The sequence below is a fragment of the Jatropha curcas genome, chromosome 5, assembly GCF_041381405.1.
Source record: "Jatropha curcas cultivar XTBG-Jc1 chromosome 5, XTBG_Jcur_1.0, whole genome shotgun sequence".
Taxonomy (NCBI): Eukaryota; Viridiplantae; Streptophyta; class Magnoliopsida; order Malpighiales; family Euphorbiaceae; genus Jatropha; species Jatropha curcas.
The window spans coordinates 24,279,660-24,302,304 of NC_143155.1; the positions used below are offsets into that span (position 1 = coordinate 24,279,660).

The window sequence follows — 22,645 nt, forward strand, 5'->3', positions numbered from 1 at the left end:
TTAAATCCATTATTTTTTACAGCAAGAACATTTTCTTTTCTGCAAGAACTTTTCTGCAAGAAAATGTGAATAGGATCTCTATTTCTCACATATATATATATATATATATATATATATATATATATATATTAGGTATACAGTAACTAGAAGTACAAGTAGAGGTTCCACTTCCTATATATGGAGCAGTAGAAGAAGAAAGAAGAAAGAAGAAAGGGGAGAAAGAAAGTAATTGATGAGGTGGGGTTGATGAATGATAATAATAATTATAAGTATAATATCTGTCCATGTGAAACAACAAACCCCATCATCAATCGTTTCTGAGAAAGAGCACGCAATTCTTTGGAATTTTATCACTCTATTCAACGCAAATCACAACCTCCTGCAATCATCATGTCTTCTTCTTCTTTCTTCCACCTCTCTTCATCATTATTACGTATTATTCCTCTCTTCTTCTTCTTCTTCTTCTTCTTTTACAATCTACCGCCACAACTACTTTCTTCTTCTTCTTTCTCTTCTAATATTTCAAGAACAAGAAAGAGGAAGAGAAAGAAATATAGGCGACTATTATTCGAGTCTTTAATTCAAGATCCGAGATGAAGATTAATTATCTTTTTGATCTTATCAAGAAGAAAAAACCCTACTTTTATTTTTACTTTTTTTATTTTTATTTTCCATTTCCAGTAACTCTACTACCACTATGAAAATGGGTTAATTTTCTTCTTGGAAAGATTTTACTTTGAATCTTCTCTTCCATCTTTATTCTATCTCTCTCTCTCTCGGGAATTGAAGCATCACGGTCCGACTGTTTCCTACATCAACCATAATATCTATACAAGCACTTTTGAAGGTTTTATCTCTATGGGTTAGATCTTTAAATATTGAATGATGGAATCCAACTAGTATAGCTCGATTTGTTTTGATATGAGTGTTAATTTTAATTTTAGTTTGCTTTCATGAAGATACAATCCTGATCAGCTCTTTCTCTTTCTACTGCTGAATACATATATGTATGTGATTATTATTTTTGTATTTGAGTTCTCTGTGTTTGTTTGTTTTGGAGACTGTATTGGTGCAAGTTTCTGAAAGTTGCAGGAAGTGGTGGAGATCTGAATAATTTCTGCTAAATATATATCATGAGTATGTATGACAATAAATTTTTGTTCTTTGGATGGAGTCGTATATATATATTTCTATTTCCATGTTAATTAATGTAAACATACAAATCAATCCATTTTTGTGAAACTATATCAATCATACTTTCAGCTGGTACATATATATTGAATTAGGGCTTTGATGTGCTTTTTGAAATTCTGACATATGTCTTATCTTATGTATTTATATTAATTTATATTTCTTGAGGAACCCTAATATAGGTAAACTACTACTATACATAATTAATATTGCAAAATAATGATATTAAATAAATAACTTTTTACTTTAGTAAATAGCAACCCTCTATATATATGCTTTTAGATCAATCTTTGTTTTTCTTTCCCCTCCTCCAACTCCAAGTCTTTCTTCTTGCTCATTGAATCAGACCATAAACTTCCTTCTGCACCTACTTTATCTATATATATATATATATATATATATATATATATAAATAAAATATTTCATTGCATCCTTAGAGAAATTGCAGTTTAATTAAGATTCAAGAGCATCTTGATTACCCTTAAATGTGACTAGAGCTTACAAAATAATGGTATAGATCGTCATGTATATATTTAATCTCAGCTCTCTTGATAATTTGCCTTCCGGAAGTTATACTTAAACATATATGAATTAACAAATCTTGTTTGCCATTTTTCATCAGTTGATTCTGTTATTGATGTTTTTGATTTTTTTAAAATTTTTAATTTATTTTGTTATCCTTTCAATTTAATTATAGATTTCATTTTATTATCAAAAAAAAAAAAATTTATAGATTTCATTTTTGTTCAAAGAAACACAGATAAAGTATAGTCATTATATATCGTTTGAGAAAATTCAGGTTTATAAAAACTATCATTACCAAAAACAGAAAAAAAAAAATGCAACCGAATTTACCGATTCTATAAGAAATTAATCTTTTTTTTATCAGCAAATAAATTTCTTAATATTATTAAAAAAGAGAAAACCGGAATAAAGTTTAACTAATTCAACAATTTAACCCAAGACAATAAATTTTCCCAATACACCTAACCTAAGATTTGAATCAGTTAAATAAAACCCGATCAAAAAACAACTATAATAAGTTTAAATTCTTCACTCTTGAGGCAAGAGTAAACAAATAAAACCCACAACATTATGACGAAGCAATAAAACTTTTTACAGCATTCACCCATTTCTTTATTAGAAAATTTGCAAAATGATTTTTAGATCTTCTAATATGAGCAAAACAAATATAGAAATACGACAACATCATCTCATCCAACTTGTTGAACAATTTCCACCATTTCCATGGCCTTTTCTGCTTATGCAACATTCAACCTATTGCATTCTTAGAGTCCAATTCAATTATCAAAGGACAAGATCTCAAAAAGGAGAAAACAAAAATCTAAATAGCTTCAAACAATGTAAACAATTTAGCTTCATTAGAGTCTAATATCTCCACCACTTTGTAAAACATCCAATTAACTACACGTGAAGAATTTCTTAAAACTCCTCGGATACCCGTTAGGCCTGGGTTTCCGATAGCATAACTATCAACATTAAATTTTAAAAAACCATCAGGTGGACTTACTCAGTCTTCCAATAAAGAAACATGACTCTTTCTTGCACCATATCTAACTAATGAAGAGCATACCAACAGTGGGAAAGAGCTCCAATCAGAAAAAGAGAAGCAAAAAGATTTGCATTTAGCTTTTAGAATCTCAAAGCTCTTCATCTTGATAATGCCTAGAAGTTTCAAGGCAACCACATCTTCATTTGAAAAGATAACTATGTTTCTTCTCAACCAAATAGACCGTAGGGAAATAAAAAGAATAGCTCCCAAACGGCAGCCTTCCCATTCAAAGCTAGGAAACTGTTCCACAACCATCCAAGAAGAATTGCGGTGCAAGGAAGAACAATTGAAATTCCCCACCATCTTAAAATTAAGATCCATATATTAAACATCAACGGCAACTAAGCAGGCAATAGTCCACCGTCTCAACTTCTCTCATACATAATGGACATAAGCTTGCATTCAAATCATGAAGAATATTCCTACGAAGTAAGTTGTACTTACAAGGAATTTTATGCAAGAAAAATCTCCAAACAAAAATTGAAATTTTAGCCGGCAGTAAAAAAGACCACAACAATTTACAATTAAAGTCAAGTGCAGTATTTACAATTTTAAAAAAAGTCATTCTTGTCAAAAGTCCAAATGACTCTATCCTCTCTTTCTAGTTTAAGAGCAATACCAGTTAATTATGCAAGAAGTTCCTCCCAAGTAAGCTCTTCAAAGCTCCTTAGATCTCGTAACCAATCAATTTTCCATTTCCAAACGCTTTTTGGAAAGAAATCCGATTTAGAGACAAGTGCTTTGTTGTTATTAGAAATTAATCTTGATGGTATCTATGAAAAAACAAATATATCTTCGTGGTGGTTGGCTAGAAAAAATCTCTAAATTTTATTATGTAACCCTACTTATACATAAATTCTGACAATTACTATAAATATAAAACATGTCATACTACTACCATTATAAATATAAAACATGTCATACTCCTACCATTATACTCTAAGAGATGAATATCATCATATACAGCACTGGTGCTTCAAAAATATAGACATGTCAAAAAAAGAAAAACAGAAAAGCCATATAATGATCGGTTTGGTTTACTCCAATTCAGTTTTTTAAATAACCATTTTCATTCCTTTGTTTTAATAGAGATAGTTCATTGTTTGCAATCCATTTTAGTTTTACTAGAACTCATTTTTACGCCCAAAAAAGTTAAATGGAGTAAAAAATAAAATTCGGTTTGGTTTCAATTCAATTATATTGTTATGGGCAATTTTGATAACTTTGTATTCTCTTTATTTCGTTTATTGGTTAATTCGGTTTAATTTAAAAAACGAGACCGACCAATACACAATCCTATTAAATAGAAGATTTATTTGAGGAAAAAAACAAAAAGTTAAATCGAATAAGAGAAAGGGTAGGGGGAGGCTGTTAGAGAGATGCGAACCAGCCGTTCCCTTGGATGCAAAAATGTTTCTCTGTTACTTTCTTTTTGGGTCATATATTGGGCCTGACTGAAATGATAGCACGGTGGCAACTAAGTCCATTAAAAGGCCTTATGAAAATGGAGCCCACTGGAAAAAATTTTCCTGCACCATTCTTGTGTCTCTTCCCTTTTTTTTTTTTTTATTTATTTCGGTTGAAATAACAATTACCTAAATAAAAATATCTATTATATAATAGAAATATTCTTCCTTAAATAAATTAAATTTGTGAAAACTCGTGGCTATTTAAATTTAAATTTTTTCACTCCTTACATATATGAGAAAACCACACATGATATCTTGAAAATTTAATATTACATTATATATTTCATTTTTAAATATATATTTTTCTAAATTTTCAAAAAAATTTAATAGCATAATAAATTTATTGTAAATTATTATAATTGAGTTGATCTAATTATTCATTTTTATATTAAATTTTATAATCAAATGAGAAATAAAAACATTTAATTAATAAATGTTTAATAAAATTAAAAATTATATTTTAATTCAATTAATTAATTATATTATAGTAGATGGTAAGTCGTTTCGCTTGTTCAAAAAAAAAAAAGAACTTTTAACAAAATTAAAAATAAAAAACAGAGCGAGTAGTAGAGCGGTAGTCTCCAGATCAGACGTCCTTCGTTAACGCTGTCAGCCTGTCACGCTGATTTATTTCAAGTGAAAGATCACAACATTTTTAATATTTCTAATTTTCCATCAACTTTTTCACTTTTTTTTTTTTTTCTTTTCATTTCCTTTTTCGAAACAAAACATTTACGCTGTCCGTCTGTCTCTTTCTCCGGAGCCTGTAACTGGTACCAATTTCCTGTTTCTCTCTCCTGCTTCTCTTTGTGCTTCTGTTATAGCTAGCGAGTGGAAATGAGGTTAGGGTTCTTATTATTAGGTTAATAATTAGGATTAGTTTATGTGCCGGTTGATCCGATAGAGCAGATTAGTTAATTGATTACTTAGGGTTTTGGGTTTTGACATGTCGGGAGCTTCGAATGGTCGCGTCACAATTACTCTTGGGCGCTCTGGTCAGGTATTTATTTATTTTTGAATCTTTTTTTTTTTCTCGTTTGTTTTGGTAATTCGAACTGGGGGTTTTGCTGCTTGTTTTGGTTGATAGTTTTGCTAATACTGTTTGGTTGCCGTGAAAAAAAGAGGAAAAGAAAAATGAACTTGTCTTTCGGAAATATCCGCAGTATTTTCTATAGGAGAGGTTCACAGACGTCTTCTTAAGCTGAGCTTCACGTAACTATTTAGGCTTGTTTGGTTGCCTTTATCTTTTCTTAGTAACAATTTCTTATATTGTAAAGTTGAGTTTTTGTATGCTTTGTGTTTGCCGAATAAAATTTCTCATTCATTTTTCTATTGTATGATTGCATTCACTGGTAAGTCTAATGTCACAGGTGGTAAAGAGATCTGCAACTGTATCAGATGTTGAATATGCTGATCGTCTCTCAAGTGCTGGAAGTGCTGGAAATAAGCGGTCTGTAAGAGATAGATTAGGAAGTAATTTGGACGGTTTCTTGTCTAATGGAAGCGAAGCTAACAACAAACGGTGTGTGTTTTGCTTTCATTTTTTTGTCTTTATTTGATTAGACGTGTGAGAAACAGTGTTGCTTCTCTTCATTTTTAACAATTTCTTACGGATTGGAGTTATAATATTATGCAATTCCTATGTGGCTCCCTCTATTTGAAATAGCTTTCAGGTCACTCATGTTTGAAAATTTCTAATTTTTTATGGATTATTGGAATTATGAATATATGACAGCATTTAAATAGAGTTAGGCAATTTGTGATTGGGTATAAATTGAAACTGGTGTATGTTGTTGATGACCTAATTGCTCTCAGTGTCCTTTTAGAGTCACTAGAGTCTATGTTTCATGGCTTGTTTTTGTGTTCTTACATGTTTTCCAAGGGCATGCTTTTATGATGAGTTGCCTGTGGAGAATGTTATGGTCATACCTTATCTTCTTGTAGGCAAAGAGGCGACAGTTATTTGACCAGCTTGACTGCTAATGGTATGCAAGGTAATAAACTTGCTACTCCAGCAGTGAAATATCATTTATTTCAGTTTTTGGAGAACTGACCCTTGTCTCTCTTATTAAAGATGTTCGCATTGGTAAGGATGATCTTCGATTCAAACTCATGCAAAAAAGTGTATCTAGAAGACCTACTAGCAACTATGATGAGAAAACCATGGACCTCCGAGAAAAGTTATCTAGGACAGTGCAGCCTCCAGGCCCTCCTCTCAGTTCTCTTGATACACGGCAGCGCATGCCTGATCCAAAGGGCTCTGGTATCTTGGGTCGAATTCCTTCCACGAGAAGTGTAGATAATCTGCCACAGGTTGATTTGTCGCGAAATCCTTATAATCCTTGGACTTTGGATCATATAAGAAGGAGATCTCCAGATAGAATTATGGGTAGTTCTAGGGGTCTATCCCCTCCTAGAAATGTTGAAGAATTACAAAGAAGGTCATTTGATGATGCAAGAACAGTTTCATACATGAACAAGGATGTTCTCGATGCTCCAAGGCCTGTTAGTAGTTCTGCAGCTTTCATGACTAAATCTGTGTTGCCTGCAGTATCTTCTAAACCTGCAGCACCTATTATGGCTCAACTAGCTCCACCAAGTGGCATGGTACAAAAGAGCACATATGTGGTATGATTTTATTTACCTTTGTCTTTCATTCACACATTAGTGTGGATGCACCCTAGTTCTATTGTATAGTACAACACTAAGCTGGAAGATTCTCTTTCCCCCATTCCTTTTCTTATTTCCAAATGTTTATTTCCAGAAGTTCTTTTAATCTTTTAATGAAAGTTCTGATTTTCAATAAAGGGATAGGGGATGTTTTTTGGATGCTGTATTTTAAACTATTAAGCTGGATGCATTAGAATATCTACTAAAGAAGAACAAGGTCTCTGGGGCCCTAAAACAGGGGAAAACCAGTTTAGGGGAATGAAAAGTGATCAACAGGTTTTGAAGGGAAAGAATAGATCACTTCTTTGTCAGTTGATGGAAAAGGAGTGTTTCTCTTTTATGAATTTCTTTATGTTGTATGATTGATTTCAGTAGTTGCAGTACCAGGAACCTAGGTGCACTTTTGGTGGCTCATTTCAAGTAACTCTGATCAAACTCTAAGTATGTTAACAGCTTGAATTGAACTTCTATTTCAGTGGTTTTCTGCTGATGGCATGATTTCTACTGAACATTTTTTATAAAGTTTGTACCCTTATGCTTGTTGCTTGATCTGGAATGATTTAGCATTGAATTGCAAGACCCTACTATTTTTTATTCAGCTTTATGCTGGGGCAACGGGATAAAAGAGTTTACGTCTTTTCTTTCATCCCATGAGCACCTGCTTTTGTATGTGTATTTTTTTGGTTTAATTATCAGCTTTACCCATGATCCTGAGCGTGAGCTGAATTTCATTTCAGGTCTCTTGGAATAATGCCTGGAGATTTTACTAATTAAGCTAGTTGGCACCATAACCACATTTATCAACAGCTGTATTTATGACTATACTTTCTGATTCTCTTTTCTACTTTTTCAATAACTGGTTTGCTACCTTCTTTGCTCAGTAGCTCATTATAAATGTTTCTCTGTTGTACTGTAATATTAAGTTCTTAGACATGAACAATTCCACTAGTTCATACTTCTGATGTGCATGGGAGAATCAATTGTTAGCATCTTGTCTGTTTACAATAATCAGAAAAACGTCTGGAAATCTTATTTGTCTGTTTTTGTTATGTAGGCTGAAGAACAACAGACTGTTGAAGGCTTGTTACATTCATTAGGATTGGGGAAATATGCCATTCTTTTCAAGGCTGAAGAGGTAGTTTAGATTTACCCTGCAATGAATTATTGAATGGAATCATGGGAACGGTAAATTTTGTTTCTTTGCTTTTTAATTTCTTACAAATGTGCACATTTTTTGGTGACAAAAAAAAAAAATTGTATGCAATTTGTCCACTACAGGACTAAGGTTTGGCTGAATGACTTGTTTTCTTTCTGTTTGGTTTTGTTTGTGGTTCTCTCTCAATCACGAACATGCATACATGCTAAATGCCCAGTACTAAAGTTATAGATAATATAACTGTAAGTGGAAGATTCAAATTTTGAAAACGTCAGAATATTTTTTACCCATATGATAACTTGCCATGTTGTTTTGTTGTTTTTGAGATGCTCACAGGTTATAGGTAATATAACTGCTAATGCATATTAGTTATTTGAAGAAGGATCAGGCATATGTGCCTGTCATCATTCAATTCTTTGCTTTAAGATGCTTTCACTATCTTGTATGTGGAAGCAAACTGCGAAGTCCCTTTGTATGTCACTTTTGATAGCTGGTTTTTCTTGTGAATAGTGAACCTTGTGACTATTGTGGAAATTCACGGTCTGATTGAACCAAACTAGCAAATAGTGCTATTGATCACGTTTTCCTTTTTTCTGATTCACCCGATTCTTAATTTGTGTGATCTATTGAACAGGTGGATATGACTGCATTGAAGCAGATGGGGGAAACTGATCTCAAAGAGCTGGGAATACCTATGGTAATTTTTTCCTCCCTGAGATATCAAAAGGATTTCTTTCACCTATTATATTCTTGAACTCAATTTTATGTTCAGATAATTCTGATAAACATCTAATCTTTGACATTCTGCATGTCATTTTGGGGTGTATTGATTTTTCTTTTTTATTTATTTGCACTGATTTTCTTTAATTCAATTTCATTTCTATGAGATCTGGTGATCAGTAAAATGTAAACATTAAGGGGAACCAATATATCCTTTTATTTATATCCATCTATATAAAAAAAGTTTATCATTCTTCTTGGTGGTAAATTTCAGTGACAAAAATAAGATAATTTTGTCCTTAGTTCAAATTTTGAATTTTCTATTTAATGCAGCAATTCATACTGGCCATTTAGATATATAAAGTGACTAATTGTGAGAGTAGACTTACTGAGTTTTTCTGCCCATTATTTTTTGGGGCATGTCGGAAATTCTTGAGGACAGTAACATTGGGGATTGAATTGAATTCGTGATCCTGCTCTACTAAACGTTCTGCCAAGGACAATTTTTCTTTTCCTAAGCAGTTCACTGACTAAAGTGAAGAATGTGGAATGAGGGCCATAGAGTATAGATGTGGAGGTACCTTGCACTCGCACAGAACTAAAATAGGTTAAAAGTTCAGCTTGAACAAAATCATGATTCTTTTCCTTTTCAGTCAACTAAATCCCTCGTATGATAGTTCACATGTGGTTTCCAAGTTGAAGCAAGAGCTGTGGGCCTTTGGATCACTTCTGCAGGGATATCACAGCACTTCTAATAATTCTTTTTAAATATGTCTGCTGGCTATTATTACTTGTTTTTAGAACAGTTGCTATATAGATGCAGTTTTATCTTTAATGAAAGTGTCTATATTGCAGGGACCAAGAAAAAAGATTCTTCTTGCACTCTTGCCTCGTAACAGAAGACAACCTTAGAGAACTTACTTTCAAAGCCGAGCTATGCTTTGGGGTGGCTCATCTACTATCTTTTCCATGAAGCACCACCCTGCAAAATTTGTTCTCTGAAGGCTCCAGTGAACCAGTAGTCAATTTTTTACGTCTAACAGACAACTCTGTTGGTTAATATTTTGATAGAATCCGGGGAAAATTTTTGAGATGTAGTGTATTACTAATATTGTTAGATTACTTTTCATGTATCGGTTTTTGTTTTACCCTGTATGTTATGTGTACTTGAACCATATCCCTAGAATTTGTTCATGGTGAGATGAAACTGAATGTAAAAAATTAACTTGGATATGAATGCTATGCCAATTTTAGGAGCGGTGAACTGGATTTCTGTTTGTTGTATTATCTGTTGAGGAAAATTATTTTGAGAGATTGTTGAATGGACGGTGAGAATGCGGTGGCAAGAGTATGCTTTTAACAAATTACTGAAATAGATGAAGTATTTCCTCATTCACTATTGTGATATCATAATGATTAACAAAATTCCTCGAAACCGGTAAAAGATTTGTAAATTTAATTGAAGGTGCACTGCGGATGGGCACGTCGGATGCTCCATTAATAAAGTTGTTTCCTTGGCCGTTGCCAGAATCGCCCCATGCCAATGCCCACCAACTGTTCGATGAAAAAGCCAAAAGAGGTGAAATCGTTATGTTGCCCCAGTGCCTTGGATTCTTTGAAGCATGATTTGTGTGAACGATCCGTTGTAAGATTTCTCGCTCTCCTTCTCCCCTATCTCCATTTTTTTAATGTACGCGTTCTTCTTGTTTGTCCTTTTTGATACTCCGACGACCATTCATGCTTTTTAAACAGCAGTTATGCCTCTTTTATATTCAAATGTGAAATTGTGTTCACACTTCCGTACTGGTTTCTGACTTTCTTATCATATGATTATTTTTATGTAAATGATAATCGGTATAGACAAATTTAAGTGTGGCTTCACGTGGATGCAAGTGGGTTTAATTGGATTGGGATTCCTATATTTTGCTTGGGTTTTTTTATCATTAATAATTCAAACAATGTAGAATCAATTTCACTCTATAGCAAAACCAAGTCCCTAACAAATACATAACAGGATTCTAACAGTAGGTAAGTAGGAATTTTGGTCTCGCTGAAGATACATTGCCCTATGATACAGCTAGATAACTACCCCACAGCAAGTTTAGCTTTTCAATTTTTTTACAACTAAATTGGAAGCACAATTTCCTTGTGACTGAACCAGTTCTCTACCTTTTAGGTAAGAGAAATGGTTAATCTTCTTATGCCCAGAAACATCCTATTGAATTTTTCCATTTGCTGACAGAAAATTATTTAATTAGTTAGATATAATATATGTTCTCATGCACATTTTATTTGAGATTTACTATCCTTAATTTCAAGCCAAATTTCATTTACTTATAAATACAAGATACACTATATTTCCTAAGATTTAGAGTGAATAACTATTCAGTTGGCCAAATTAGGTTAGATAATTTTATGGGATGGCAATATCATGTATTCACTACATTTCTGACCATCGTAATAACTTAGCACCCTGCATCTTCATGGTGCGTGTACCATCAATGTCCAAAGTGGCAACCGAGTGAGATGTAGAGTGGCTTCCTGCTAGGTTCATATTCTCTAAATATGTGTCTTTTCAATTTTGCTGCCATTATAGCTAGCAATCATAGGATGCAAGTCACGTTTTTGTCTTTCTTTGCCAAAAAGAAGATGCTGGGATTGGATTTCTCAAAAATAATTTTGTAAATAGAAGCCTTTTGCCTCCTTATTCTCCTCTTTCTATAGAATGAGATCAACTAATTTTGTCAAGGTCAAGATTGTACTACTGTCCATGCTATGCTAGATTTTCACCGGTTTCTTATTAATAAAATACAATTTGGAAAAACTTCTTGTATAGTTACCAGTAATTTAATTATCATAGTTTTCTTGTTTTACTTATGTTTTTCCTGTCCAAGTTATCTAGAAATGTTATTGTTGATAATGAGTCAAAATGGTTGTTAGGTTCTTACAGGGTAGGAGATGAATTTTCCTTGCTCTTTCCGTTGTTAAGGCCTACCCTGATGTGATTGCACATTAAATAACCGATCTTTCGCTGCAACTTCCTTCTTTTTTTTTTTTTTTTTTTTGTTTGTTCCAGCTTAAGTTTTCATTAATTATTTCTTTGCATTTGCAGTTGTTTTTGGCCAAGGAAAACCTTTGATTGAAACACAAACACCGAAAAGCTGCTGAATTGTCATAATTTGACGAACAGAAACTCTCTGCTTCAGATATGCTATAAAAGTAAGTAGCATATAACATATATACATTTTAACATTCCACAACAATCCTTGCCTTTTTTTCTTGATTGTGTTCATCTGCTGCAATATGAAACAAGTGATGAATTATTTTAGTTGTTCTTACTTGGTCAATCTTGGCATTCTTTGTGGTTTCTTAATATACTTAAAATTCCTTTGGACTTGTCCACAAGTGAAGTAAAATAAATATAGTATGAGAACAAGGCTTTTAATTTTAGGGTTGGCTGATGGTAGGGGCCACCTTTTGATATTCTATGAACACATGGATAAATGAAATGAAATGAGCTAAAAAAATCAATCAACCAACCAACCAACCAACCCACCCACCTAGCCACCATATGCCAATCTTCCTCCCTTTGGTTTCATTTTATTCCACTTATTAGAAATTTAGAATGGAAGAGATGAATTGCTTGATGACAGCATGCCTACTTGGAATTCTTCTCCTAAAGCAAGAAAATGATTTGAATAGACCTGAAAGAAAAAGATAAAAAAGAAAAGAAAAGAAGTGGGAATTGATGAGCATGAGAGATCCATTGGTGGACTTCCTCCACCAATGGAAGATTTGGTTAGAGACAATAGAATAACAACACAATCTAATAGTTTTTAACATTGTCTCTAAAGCTACAAAAAGTGGGGTCCAACTATAACAACTGTCCAACACAAATTCATTTCATATCTATACAATAATATTAATTGATGACTTGATCACCTTAAAATATATGCTTTTAAGCATATTATATAGAGCTTTGCCTGCTCTAAGAAGATATGCCCAGATCTTCTTGAAGACCCTAATTAGTGTATATATGCTTGCATCATTACCCACTTAGTTATATTCCTTTGTTTAGCAACTACTCTCCCTTAGCTCTTTCTATTTTAAAATAGCATTTCCTAAACATGGTCAAGATATAGACACATTTTAAAATTTAATCAAAGCATTCCTTTCTATTTTTTATTATTTAATCATGTGGGTGGAGAGATAATTACAAAGAAGCTTCATATGTGCTGAATAATCACGTTTCTACAGAACTCAAAATTTTATAAACATTGATTAGAGACATTTAGTGGATGGGACTGGGTACCCACAGCTATGATTTATGGATAATTAATGTTTTTAATTATTTATATTATTTTAATATTAATATTAATATAATGATATAATCTCAGCTAGAGGACAATACATGAATCCACTGACTCATTAGTTGGTTTAGTAAAATAATGTTAGATATGCATTTTTAAGTACAGTGGAAGATTTGTTGCAGCGTTAGAGCGCCTTCCTTCCAGGTGATTAAATCCCCATCTTTCTTTGACTTTTGTTATTACAATTAATATAATAACCTTTATCCTGTCTTGAAGCATGGAATATATGTTTTAACTATTCAAGTGGTACTATAATTGCATGCTTTTATATATTTATTATTGCTTACAGACCATGGAATTCCTTGTTATTAAAGCACACTGAATCCTCTTTGATGGAGAAACTTTGAGGTGTATCTATTACAAAATGCAATTTTTCTTTTTCTATTATTCTTTTTATATGTTATATATATACATATAAAGAAAAACAATATTGCATGAGACGGCTTCTTTGGTCTGACTTTTCTTTTCTTTTCTTTTCTTTCTTTATTTTATTTTATTTTTTATTGACCTTGGTGTATTTTTTGATACTGTTCTTGATTATTACAAAACTAGTCCATCCTGTTTTGAGATGCAATGATCGTTGGAAACCATAGAGTTTACTATATAAGGAAGAGAAGCCAAGCAACTACAAGGTGTATCAGAACTACTAAACTAAACAAATATCCTTTTTCATTTTTCACTCGCATCAAGATAGATGGAAAAGGAAACCTCTAACGTCTTTTCTTCCACATTAGATGGAGAAAATTGCCATTCTGCAGAATCCTGTGTTGAGAAGAAACTCAAACTATTTGGTTTCGAATTAAACCCATGCAGAAATGAAGAAAGCTACCCGAAAGGTTGTGCAGAAGGAGATGAGAGTGTAAATTCATCGAATACTGTTTCACATGAAGGGGAAAAGCCTGTCATGCATAAAGATTCAACAAAAGAACCTGAAGACAATAAGAAGTTTGAGTGCCAATATTGTTTCAAGGAGTTTGCGAACTCACAAGCTTTAGGAGGTCATCAAAATGCTCATAAGAAAGAAAGATTGAAGAAGAAAAGATTGCAGCTTCAAGCCAGGAAAGCCAGCATCAGCTGTTATCTTCAACCTTTGCAGAACAACCTGAGTTACAACAATTCGACTCAATGGTTTTATGATCCTTCTTGTTGTTCTCCTGAATTCTCACTCTACGAGGAGTCTCAGATTAGTTTCACTCCTTATGATCAAGATTCCCATATTAATACTGGGTCTCAGTTATCAAAGTGGTATGGTATGGGTATTCCTGCTCAGGCTCCTTTTCAACAGGAAAATTGTATGTTCACCTTAACACGTGCTGATAGATCCAGAAATAGCAGGAATGTAATTAGGAAGCCTTCAGCTTTGCCTGCTTCCAAACAAACCTGTAAATCTTTGGATCTTCAGTTAGGACTTAGCTTGCAATCGAATATTCGAAGCTCGACACCTTTTCCTTGAATTCTCAATTAATGCTACACAAGAAAATTCACAGTCAAGATTTCGGTCGATGACATTAACAAGATTTTACTTGGAAAATTCAGACATAATGTCATTTGTATACATCATTCAATTCCATCGTATGAAATTAATCATACAAAAAATGTTGTATTTACATACTGAAGGAGACGTACAGATTAGATGGCGAGACTGAGACAATTTCAGTTTGTACAGTTTCTTGCCTGATAATTAAAAGCTTTGCTATAATTTTAGCAGTTGAGATTTATCAGGAACTAAGATATTAATGTATTCTAGTTACAATTATTCATTTAAGTTTACTTACAATTATTTGACTATGTAAATTCTGCAAATTTCCTGGACAAATGAGAAAATACATAACCAATATTACTATTTTAATTTATTGTTGATTCGAGTTTGATGAGTTTTGGTTGCCAAGGCATCTGTTGCAGGAAACTTCCAGGCTCAGATGTTTTTCTTTCTTTCTGCTCCTGTCTTGACATTGCACATCTTGAAACATAAATGATTCCAGGTTTTTCTTATCTTGTTTTTTCTCATACTTTTGTGGAAAATTTTGGTCATACTCATTCTTTTCGTGCGCAGGCAAGATTACTAAATCGGTAAACGGGTTAACCGTTTGAATTTTAAATGCACCGAAAGTTTTTTTTTTTTAGCAGTGGAAGAATTCAAACCTGGATCTATTATAATGTCCTATATATATTTATTGTTAGATCATGCGTTGATGTATTATGTGTCTCTTTTGTGCAGATACAAAGAAAAATACATTTTTAAACTTGTCAAGAAAAAGAAAACTAACTTTCAAAGATACACTTGTAATTCAGGAAAAGTTTGTGTAGGTTAAAGCTTAAAATTGAACCAAATTTATTTAGTTTTATTTTTCGATTTCGAAATTTGATTTAATCAGTTTAATTTGATTTATGATTTAGGTAACTTCAATTTCCCATTTTCATTTTGCTGAGAGAAAATTAATCAAATTTATTCGAAAATAAAACTAAACCAATCAAATTGAACCAATTTAATTTGTTTATATAATGTAATTTGATTTCAGTTGGATTTTAAAAGGTGGAGTTCATTGTTATTAGTGATCTATTGCACACGATAATTATTTTTGAATAAAATTAAGTTAATCATCTTTGCAATTACCTATAAATTACATTAAAGAGTATGATCATAATTTAAAGCTAAAAGTTCAAAGATAATAAAAAATGGAACAAATGTCAAAAGAATAAACATGTTACTAGAAAATGTGGATTCACACATCCAACATGTGTGGCTCATGTAATTCACATTTAACCATGTAACTTTTTACCTTTTTTTTTTAGAAAAAAATAAATAAATAAATATAATGGGCAAACACTTTAATGCATGATTAGATTGAAGCAAAATATATATAATGGTGCAATGTGAGTAACAAAGAATAATTCTTCATTTGGTGCTCTAACGCTATAGCTAGAGAAGAAGAAGAATATTAGGTCTTGATAATTAAAAGTGCTTCCACTTTGTAACCCATCATGCACTTCTATTCTATGACCTAAAAATTAATTTATTTTATATATATATATATATATATATATATATATATATATATATATATATATATATATATTGCTCTTGTCAGCCACTTAGTTTTTATTTTCCAAAGTGCAAACCAACTAACTCTTACCCTAAAAATTTTAGAATATCAAGATTCGGGCTTTGACCTATTCATTTTATTGGATAGGATTGGACCGACCTCCTAATTAAATTCTTAAACCAAGAATCCTAATCTTTCTTATAATATAAATGTTTTTTCCATCAAATAACGAATCTTTAAGCTTTTTTTTAAAAAAAAAATAATTCACTAAAAAAAACATTATTTTAGAAATAATATTGGATTTTTTCCCTTGAAGATAATCTTGACCGATATAAATCTTTATATTAGCAATTGGTCCTTTAATGAATCTTTATATTAGCAATTGGTCCTTTAATGAATCTTTATATTAGCAATTGGTCCTTTAATGAATCTTTATATTAGCAATTGGTCCATTAAATCTTTATAATAGTAATCTTTATATCTTGACCGATATAAATCTTTAATCATCCATTAATGAAATAATAATAATAATAATAATAATAATAATATATAGTGTTGTTTTGCATAAGAACTACTTGCTCGTGTGAATAAACTTTTTCTTTCTTATATTTCTTAATTCCTTTTCCATGTCGAGCATTTAAAATGTATATACATCATAATGGATAATCTCTTTCATTATTATTGGTTTGAGTGATTATTTTTCTTCCTCGTCTTCTTCTTCCTACAGTTCAAACTTGTGCTGATGACTTCTTCCACAGAATATTGGATTATCTGTTAAATTAGTCTATTTAGAGAGATTTGTTTTTCTCCGTTGTGCTTAATTAATCAAGATTAGTATGCGCCGAATAATGAAATATAATATTCTGACGATCAAATTTAAAATTCATATTAAGAAAATTCAAGTTGGAAAATTAGAAGATTAAAAAAAAGAGTTTACGTTTATATATCTAATATTTCAAATAAAATAATTTCATATTGGACGAGTCTATTAATTAGTAACACGTTTCAAAACAAAATCATTCAAAAAATTGTTACTTGTTGTGTAAAACTTAATCCTTAATTAGAAGATCTTTAATGGACTCAATGACCCTAATTAATCTGTAATTATAAATAATTAATAATTTTTACATTACGTAGCATGAGAGGCTTATATACCTAAATTTAAGACACCTAACGTGTATTATTTGAACATTAAAAATACAAAAATGTCACATGTACAAGGAAATACATCAATCTTTTATCCTTTGTCATTTGTTGAACATTCTTTGTACTTAGACATTTATCCATAAATTAAATTTATTATTTGTTTTAATTAGCTGGTCGTAATTGATTGATATAATAAATAAAAATAGTCAAGTCATTTTTTAATTATACATGTCTATTTTATATTCAAACCCATACATGTTAGTTTATATTTAAATGTTCCAAGTCATTGTTAATTAGTAATTAATGACATTAAGTGAAAATTATTAATCATGGCATGTGGCGTATTATTATGAACATAATCAATTTTAGATTAATTTTTAGTAGTTGAGTGAATTCTGGCGTGTTGTCTCCACCAAGCAAAGGTTAATTAATCTTAATCTACTTGCAAATTGCAATCTATATACTATTGATTATAATAATTATCTTCGAAGAAATATTTATTTTATATATATCTTGCATTTTTGTTTTGTCGTATTGGATTATGTTATATAATTAATTACTTTTTAATATAATATGTTAATATCATAAATGTTGTACTCATAAATGTTGGTTGAGTATAGTTTGCAACGTTGAAGGACTAGCTTTTTCTAAAACAAATTACTAAATTCAATTTATCTTTCTATCAATAATAGAAATTAAGAAAAAAAATTTTGTGCCATTTGTAAGTCAACTTATTATATCACATGATATGAAATTAGAATATTGATTAACATTAATTAATAAGCGATCGATATACTTTTAAAATAAATTATATTTAATAAAATAATATTACATCAGATGTTACATCATATTGATATTGATATGAAAGTAATTGTTTTCTTAACTTAAAAAAACTTGTGAAAGAGTAAAATCGTTAATTTAGGATTTTATTTTAAAATCAAAACTCAAACTTAATGAACAAGGTTCCTTTACCCATGTGATTAACTTTGAGATTTGGATTACCTCATTTATCACGAGAAGGTTGATTATTTAATTGATTTTTAAGAACACTTTGGGTTTAAGATCTATTGTTGGGCCTTATCTAGTGTCCAAACATAATAATGGCCCATTCCTTTTGTGGGCTTGCAGATTCATGTCCATTTCTTAATTCCAATTGGGAATTTTGGGATCATTGCTTGGTGTTGGTAATAAGAAGTGAAATTAATTAACAAAAAACTAAAAAAAAAATGAAGTAATTACTTTTATTGCAAGAAGAACAATGAAGTACTTGGAGTTATATCTTTGTCATTTGATGATAAACACAGAAAATGAGATCATATGTAGAGCTTGGTTAGATGTTGGGTCACCTTTCTTGTACCAATTTCAAGGCAAAAATACTGTTCATGAGTCATTCTCAAAGCCCTTTTATCAATTCAAGACTACACAACAAAATTAGATAACTCCACCCCACATGCTATTTGCTTGTTCTTACTCCTTTTCCCCTTCTTTATGTTTCCTTCATCTCATAATTTCATTATCAAATAAAGTTTTAATCATCAAATGATTTATTTAAGAGAATCAAATTCTTTTAGGATTTCTTTTTCTGAGTTATTTAGACTCGAATTGAAGATTAAATTTATAATTTTAATTATCTATAACGAATCATGTATTGTTAAAGCAAAAGCTCATCGGTTAATATATTATGTCTTTAATAATGAATTTTAATAAATATATTGTTGATAATTTGACTGGGTAGATTTAAATATGCGAAAAAAAAGAGAGAAAAACTTAACAAGAAACCCGTATTTATAAATTTAGTGTTAAAATATATGAGGATATATTGATTGAGATGACGAATGTAGTAATAATTATTACTATTTTTCCCCTTCTTTAGTAACATGCAGTTCAATTCCGAACTGCAAAAAATTGAAAATAGAATTTATTTAAAATCAATCCAAACCGAAATAAATTTAAAAATCGAACCAAATTGGTCGGTTCAGTTCGATAGATATCGATTCAATTTTATTTATAAAATAAATATTTTTAAATAACCGATTCAAAGACCAACAATTGAAATTGTGAAAGATTACAAACCGAAATGAAATCAAAAATCAAATGACCGATCAAAAATAGAAAATAATCTAGTTCAGTTTGGTTTTTGATTTTTTTCCAAAGTTTGATCACCCCTATTCTCTAGGATATATCTTTCTAATGTGAAACTTCTTTCATGTTGGATTATATTAGAGGTTGATTAATTGATACTTAAATATTAATTAGGTGGGCTTCGTGATGCGGTTTACCCGTTTATTACTACGAATTTTGATCCTGGTGTTGGAGTCTTTTATGTGCAGGATTTGTTGTTAAATGGAGGGTGGAATGAGCAGTTGATACGGAGGATATTTAATGATCGAGATGTATCCTTCATTTTACGAATACCCATAATCATTGGAGTCGCTGATGAGATCATTTGGAGGTTTGAGATTGATGGGTCATACTCGGTGAAGACTGCCTATAGAGCACTTGTGCAGAAACAACCATTAATGATCCATGCAGATATGAGGAGGTTGTGGACTCGATTATGGAAGATTAGAGCACCATCGCAAGCAATTAATTTTGCATGGAGAGCTAGCAATAATATTTTGCCAACTTGTGATCTGTTGCGAAGGCGTTGTGTGGATATTCCTTCCATATGTCCTCTGTGTTGCCAATCTGATGAAAATATTTTTCATTTATTGGTTCATTGTCCATTTTCTAAGCAAGTTTGGAGAGCTTCTTTCCTTGGCTGGTATTCTCCTATGGTTGCCTCTTTCCAAGAGTGGATGGGGAAGATTTTTGCTATTTTTAATGATAAGGATGTGGTTGTGGCCATGACTGTTTGCTGGCAGATTTGGTCAGCGAGGAATGATGTTATATGGTCTCAGAAGCACTCCTCACCGATGGTGATTTGGCATAGAGCCTCGAGTTTTCTGTCTGATTGGTTGAAGGCCGCTGCTGGGTCAGGTAGAACACCATCTGCTGTGTCTAAATGGCAAAAATCGGAACTTAATTGGGTCAAATTAAACGTGGATGCAGCTGTTTATACAGGTGGTACTGGTGCTGGTTATGGGGCAGTTTTACGGGATAGTGATGCAGTTTTGCTGGGTGTTAAGGTTGGCAAATTTGAGGCCAGTTTAAGGCCAATTGAAGCAGAAGCAATGGCCATCAAAGAAGCGTTAAGCTGGTTAAAGGGGAGAGGATGGCATCAAATTGTTGTGGAATCTGACAACTTATCAATCATTAATGCTCTACAGGGAAGTGGGCTTATGTATGGCTCGATTTTGGGTGATATTATCGTTTCTATTCGGCAGTTATCATTACAATCTGGTTGTATTTTTAAGTTTAAGCATGTTTATCGTTCGTCAAACGAGTTTGCTCACTGACTAGCTCAAGCATCTCGTTCCTTGTCGAATGTGGGAGATTGATTTTGTAATTTCCCGTCTTTTGTTTCATCGTTAATTTGTTTGGATGACTAATAAAATCCAACATTTTCTTTCAAAAAAAAAATATTAATTAGGTGGATAAATGGTTCTCCTTTGGGATTTCTACATATAAATTATTGAAAAGGACTTGAGACTTTGTTTGAAAGCTAGTGCTTGTCTAGAATATTACCACATTGCCAAGCATTGTATTAGTTACTTTCACCCACTCGAAACAAATTATTATAAAAAGAAAAGAAAAGAAAAGAAAAAGAAAAAGAAAAAGAATGAGAAATTGTAATTTCTATATAATTATATTTGATAATCCTATCCCTAGGAAGAATACTAATGAGTTTCACTTAGTAAACTGTGAGAATTTTTTATCATAGAATCCAAAGAGAATCAACATAGTGTATTCCAATTTTAATATAGTAATTTTGGAAGAAAGCAATACTAGGTTCAAAGCTTAAGCCAAGCTAATAATGACAATTTTTTTAAAAAAAAAAAAAAAGGCTAATAATGACAAACATGAAATTATATAAATTCCATTGGATTTCAAACAACTAATGACAAATTTATAGATTAATTAAAAAAAAAATTAATCATTGGTTAATCTAAAAAAAATTAAAATATATGACGTAAATGTGCACCATATTTGAAACTGTCTGCCACAAATAAGTTTATATTTTAATTTTTTTTAAATTATGATAAACGCTTGTGCTCATGGTTATTTATTGATGATAAAATAGTGATCATATATATATAGAACATTTTGAGCAAAACACATTTTAATTGCTCCACTCAATTAATTTTCATATCATTGAAAGTGTAAGGTTAAGAGGTTTCTAGGTGACCACCACATTATAATTATATATGCATCCAAATTAATGATTACCAAAAAATGGAAAAGACAACTAACAACAGCAAATGTAATGATTTTTTTTTTTTTTTTATACTGGGATTTGAATCTGAATCTATTATCAGACCATATATATACTCACCACTAAACTATATCTTATGTGCACAAATGCAAGGAATTTGGTTATAGTTTCAATACACTTTCTATTTTAAATTGCTAAAAAGCTATATAAAAAACATTGCATTTTAAGTTATTTGATACTCTCTTTTGTCAACTTTTATTTCTAATTTTTTTTTAAATTATTTTACTAAAGTTTTTATCTGTCATTTTGGGAAAATTAAAAATAACTGCTAATTAATATTTTAATTTTATTATTATCTTTAATGAATACTATGACTATTTTGTAAAACACTTCTTATCACCTTCATTTATCTCAATTTATTTCTATCTTTTAATTTTAGCCGCAAATTAATTAAGAGATGATTAATGTTTTCCTTAAATTCAGTTAATTGAAGAACTAAAATTATTTTTTTTTATTTTAATAAAAAATAAAAATAAAATAAAATAATTAATGCTATCTTAAAATTTTAAAAGTGTTATATAAAATTAAAAAGCAACAAATTTAATGTAATAGATGAATAATTACATTCCATTCGTCTCATTTTGTTTGCATGTTTTGATAAAATACTTATATATTTTACCTTTTTTACCATTTATTCATTAAGATATTAATAGAAGTCATTAACAATCATAAATATTATTATAAAAAATAATTATATAAATATAAATTAAAAAATCTTGTAAATATTTTAAAATATTCAAAAAAAATAACAAGTAAATAAAATGAAAAGAAAAAAACAAGTCAAATAACTAAAAAACAAAAAGAATGGCTTTTTTTTTAGAAAAAAGAAATACTATTACGAAGTGATGATGATGTAATAATGAAAAATAATAAATTCCCCGTTCACCCACCAATTGCGATTTAATATATTAACTTTTCAGCTTTGATTACG

The 22,645-nt window shown here is 30.9% G+C and overlaps 2 protein-coding genes across 4 annotated transcripts; both read left to right on the forward strand.

Annotated features, from left to right (window-relative positions):
• Nucleotides 1-4,847: 4,847 nt before the first annotated feature.
• Nucleotides 4,848-10,048, forward strand: LOC105649832 (Sterile alpha motif (SAM) domain-containing protein). Of its 3 annotated transcripts, none has more exons than XR_002286158.3 (7): nucleotides 4,848-5,233; nucleotides 5,604-5,755; nucleotides 6,178-6,227; nucleotides 6,308-6,861; nucleotides 7,958-8,088; nucleotides 8,694-8,756; nucleotides 9,635-9,712. XR_002286158.3 is itself a non-coding variant. In XM_020685563.3 (7 exons), the coding sequence occupies exons 1-7, from the start codon at nucleotides 5,180-5,182 to the stop codon at nucleotides 9,750-9,752; spliced, it is 1,086 nt and encodes a 361-aa protein (XP_020541222.1). In that variant the 5' UTR covers nucleotides 4,849-5,179; the 3' UTR covers nucleotides 9,753-10,048. The 3 variants fall into 3 exon arrangements, 2 of the variants coding, with proteins under 2 accessions (XP_020541222.1, XP_012092028.1); XM_020685563.3 differs by having other exon boundaries at nucleotides 4,849-5,233; nucleotides 7,958-8,038; nucleotides 9,621-10,048; XM_012236638.4 differs by having other exon boundaries at nucleotides 4,856-5,233; nucleotides 7,958-8,038; nucleotides 9,635-10,048.
• A 118-nt stretch (nucleotides 10,049-10,166) lies between these two features.
• ZFP5 (zinc finger protein 5) lies at nucleotides 10,167-14,926 on the forward strand. Its single transcript, XM_012236639.4, has 2 exons — nucleotides 10,167-10,424; nucleotides 11,892-14,926. Exon 2 carries the CDS (start codon nucleotides 13,844-13,846, stop codon nucleotides 14,600-14,602), a length of 759 nt encoding a protein of 252 aa, XP_012092029.1. The 5' UTR covers nucleotides 10,167-10,424; nucleotides 11,892-13,843; the 3' UTR covers nucleotides 14,603-14,926.
• Nucleotides 14,927-22,645: the final 7,719 nt, after the last annotated feature.

Excerpts from the sequence above, each read along its gene's own strand:
- LOC105649832 (XM_020685563.3), top strand. The coding sequence starts at position 5,180 with ATGTCGGGAGCTTCGAATGGTCGCGTCACAATTACTCTTGGGCGCTCT. Across the intron at positions 5,234-5,603 it reads CTCTTGGGCGCTCTGGTCAG|GTGGTAAAGAGATCTGCAAC; the intron begins GTATTTATTTAT and ends CTAATGTCACAG. Across the intron at positions 5,756-6,177 it reads AGCGAAGCTAACAACAAACG|GCAAAGAGGCGACAGTTATT; the intron begins GTGTGTGTTTTG and ends ATCTTCTTGTAG.
- ZFP5 (XM_012236639.4), top strand. The coding sequence starts at position 13,844 with ATGGAAAAGGAAACCTCTAACGTCTTTTCTTCCACATTAGATGGAGAA.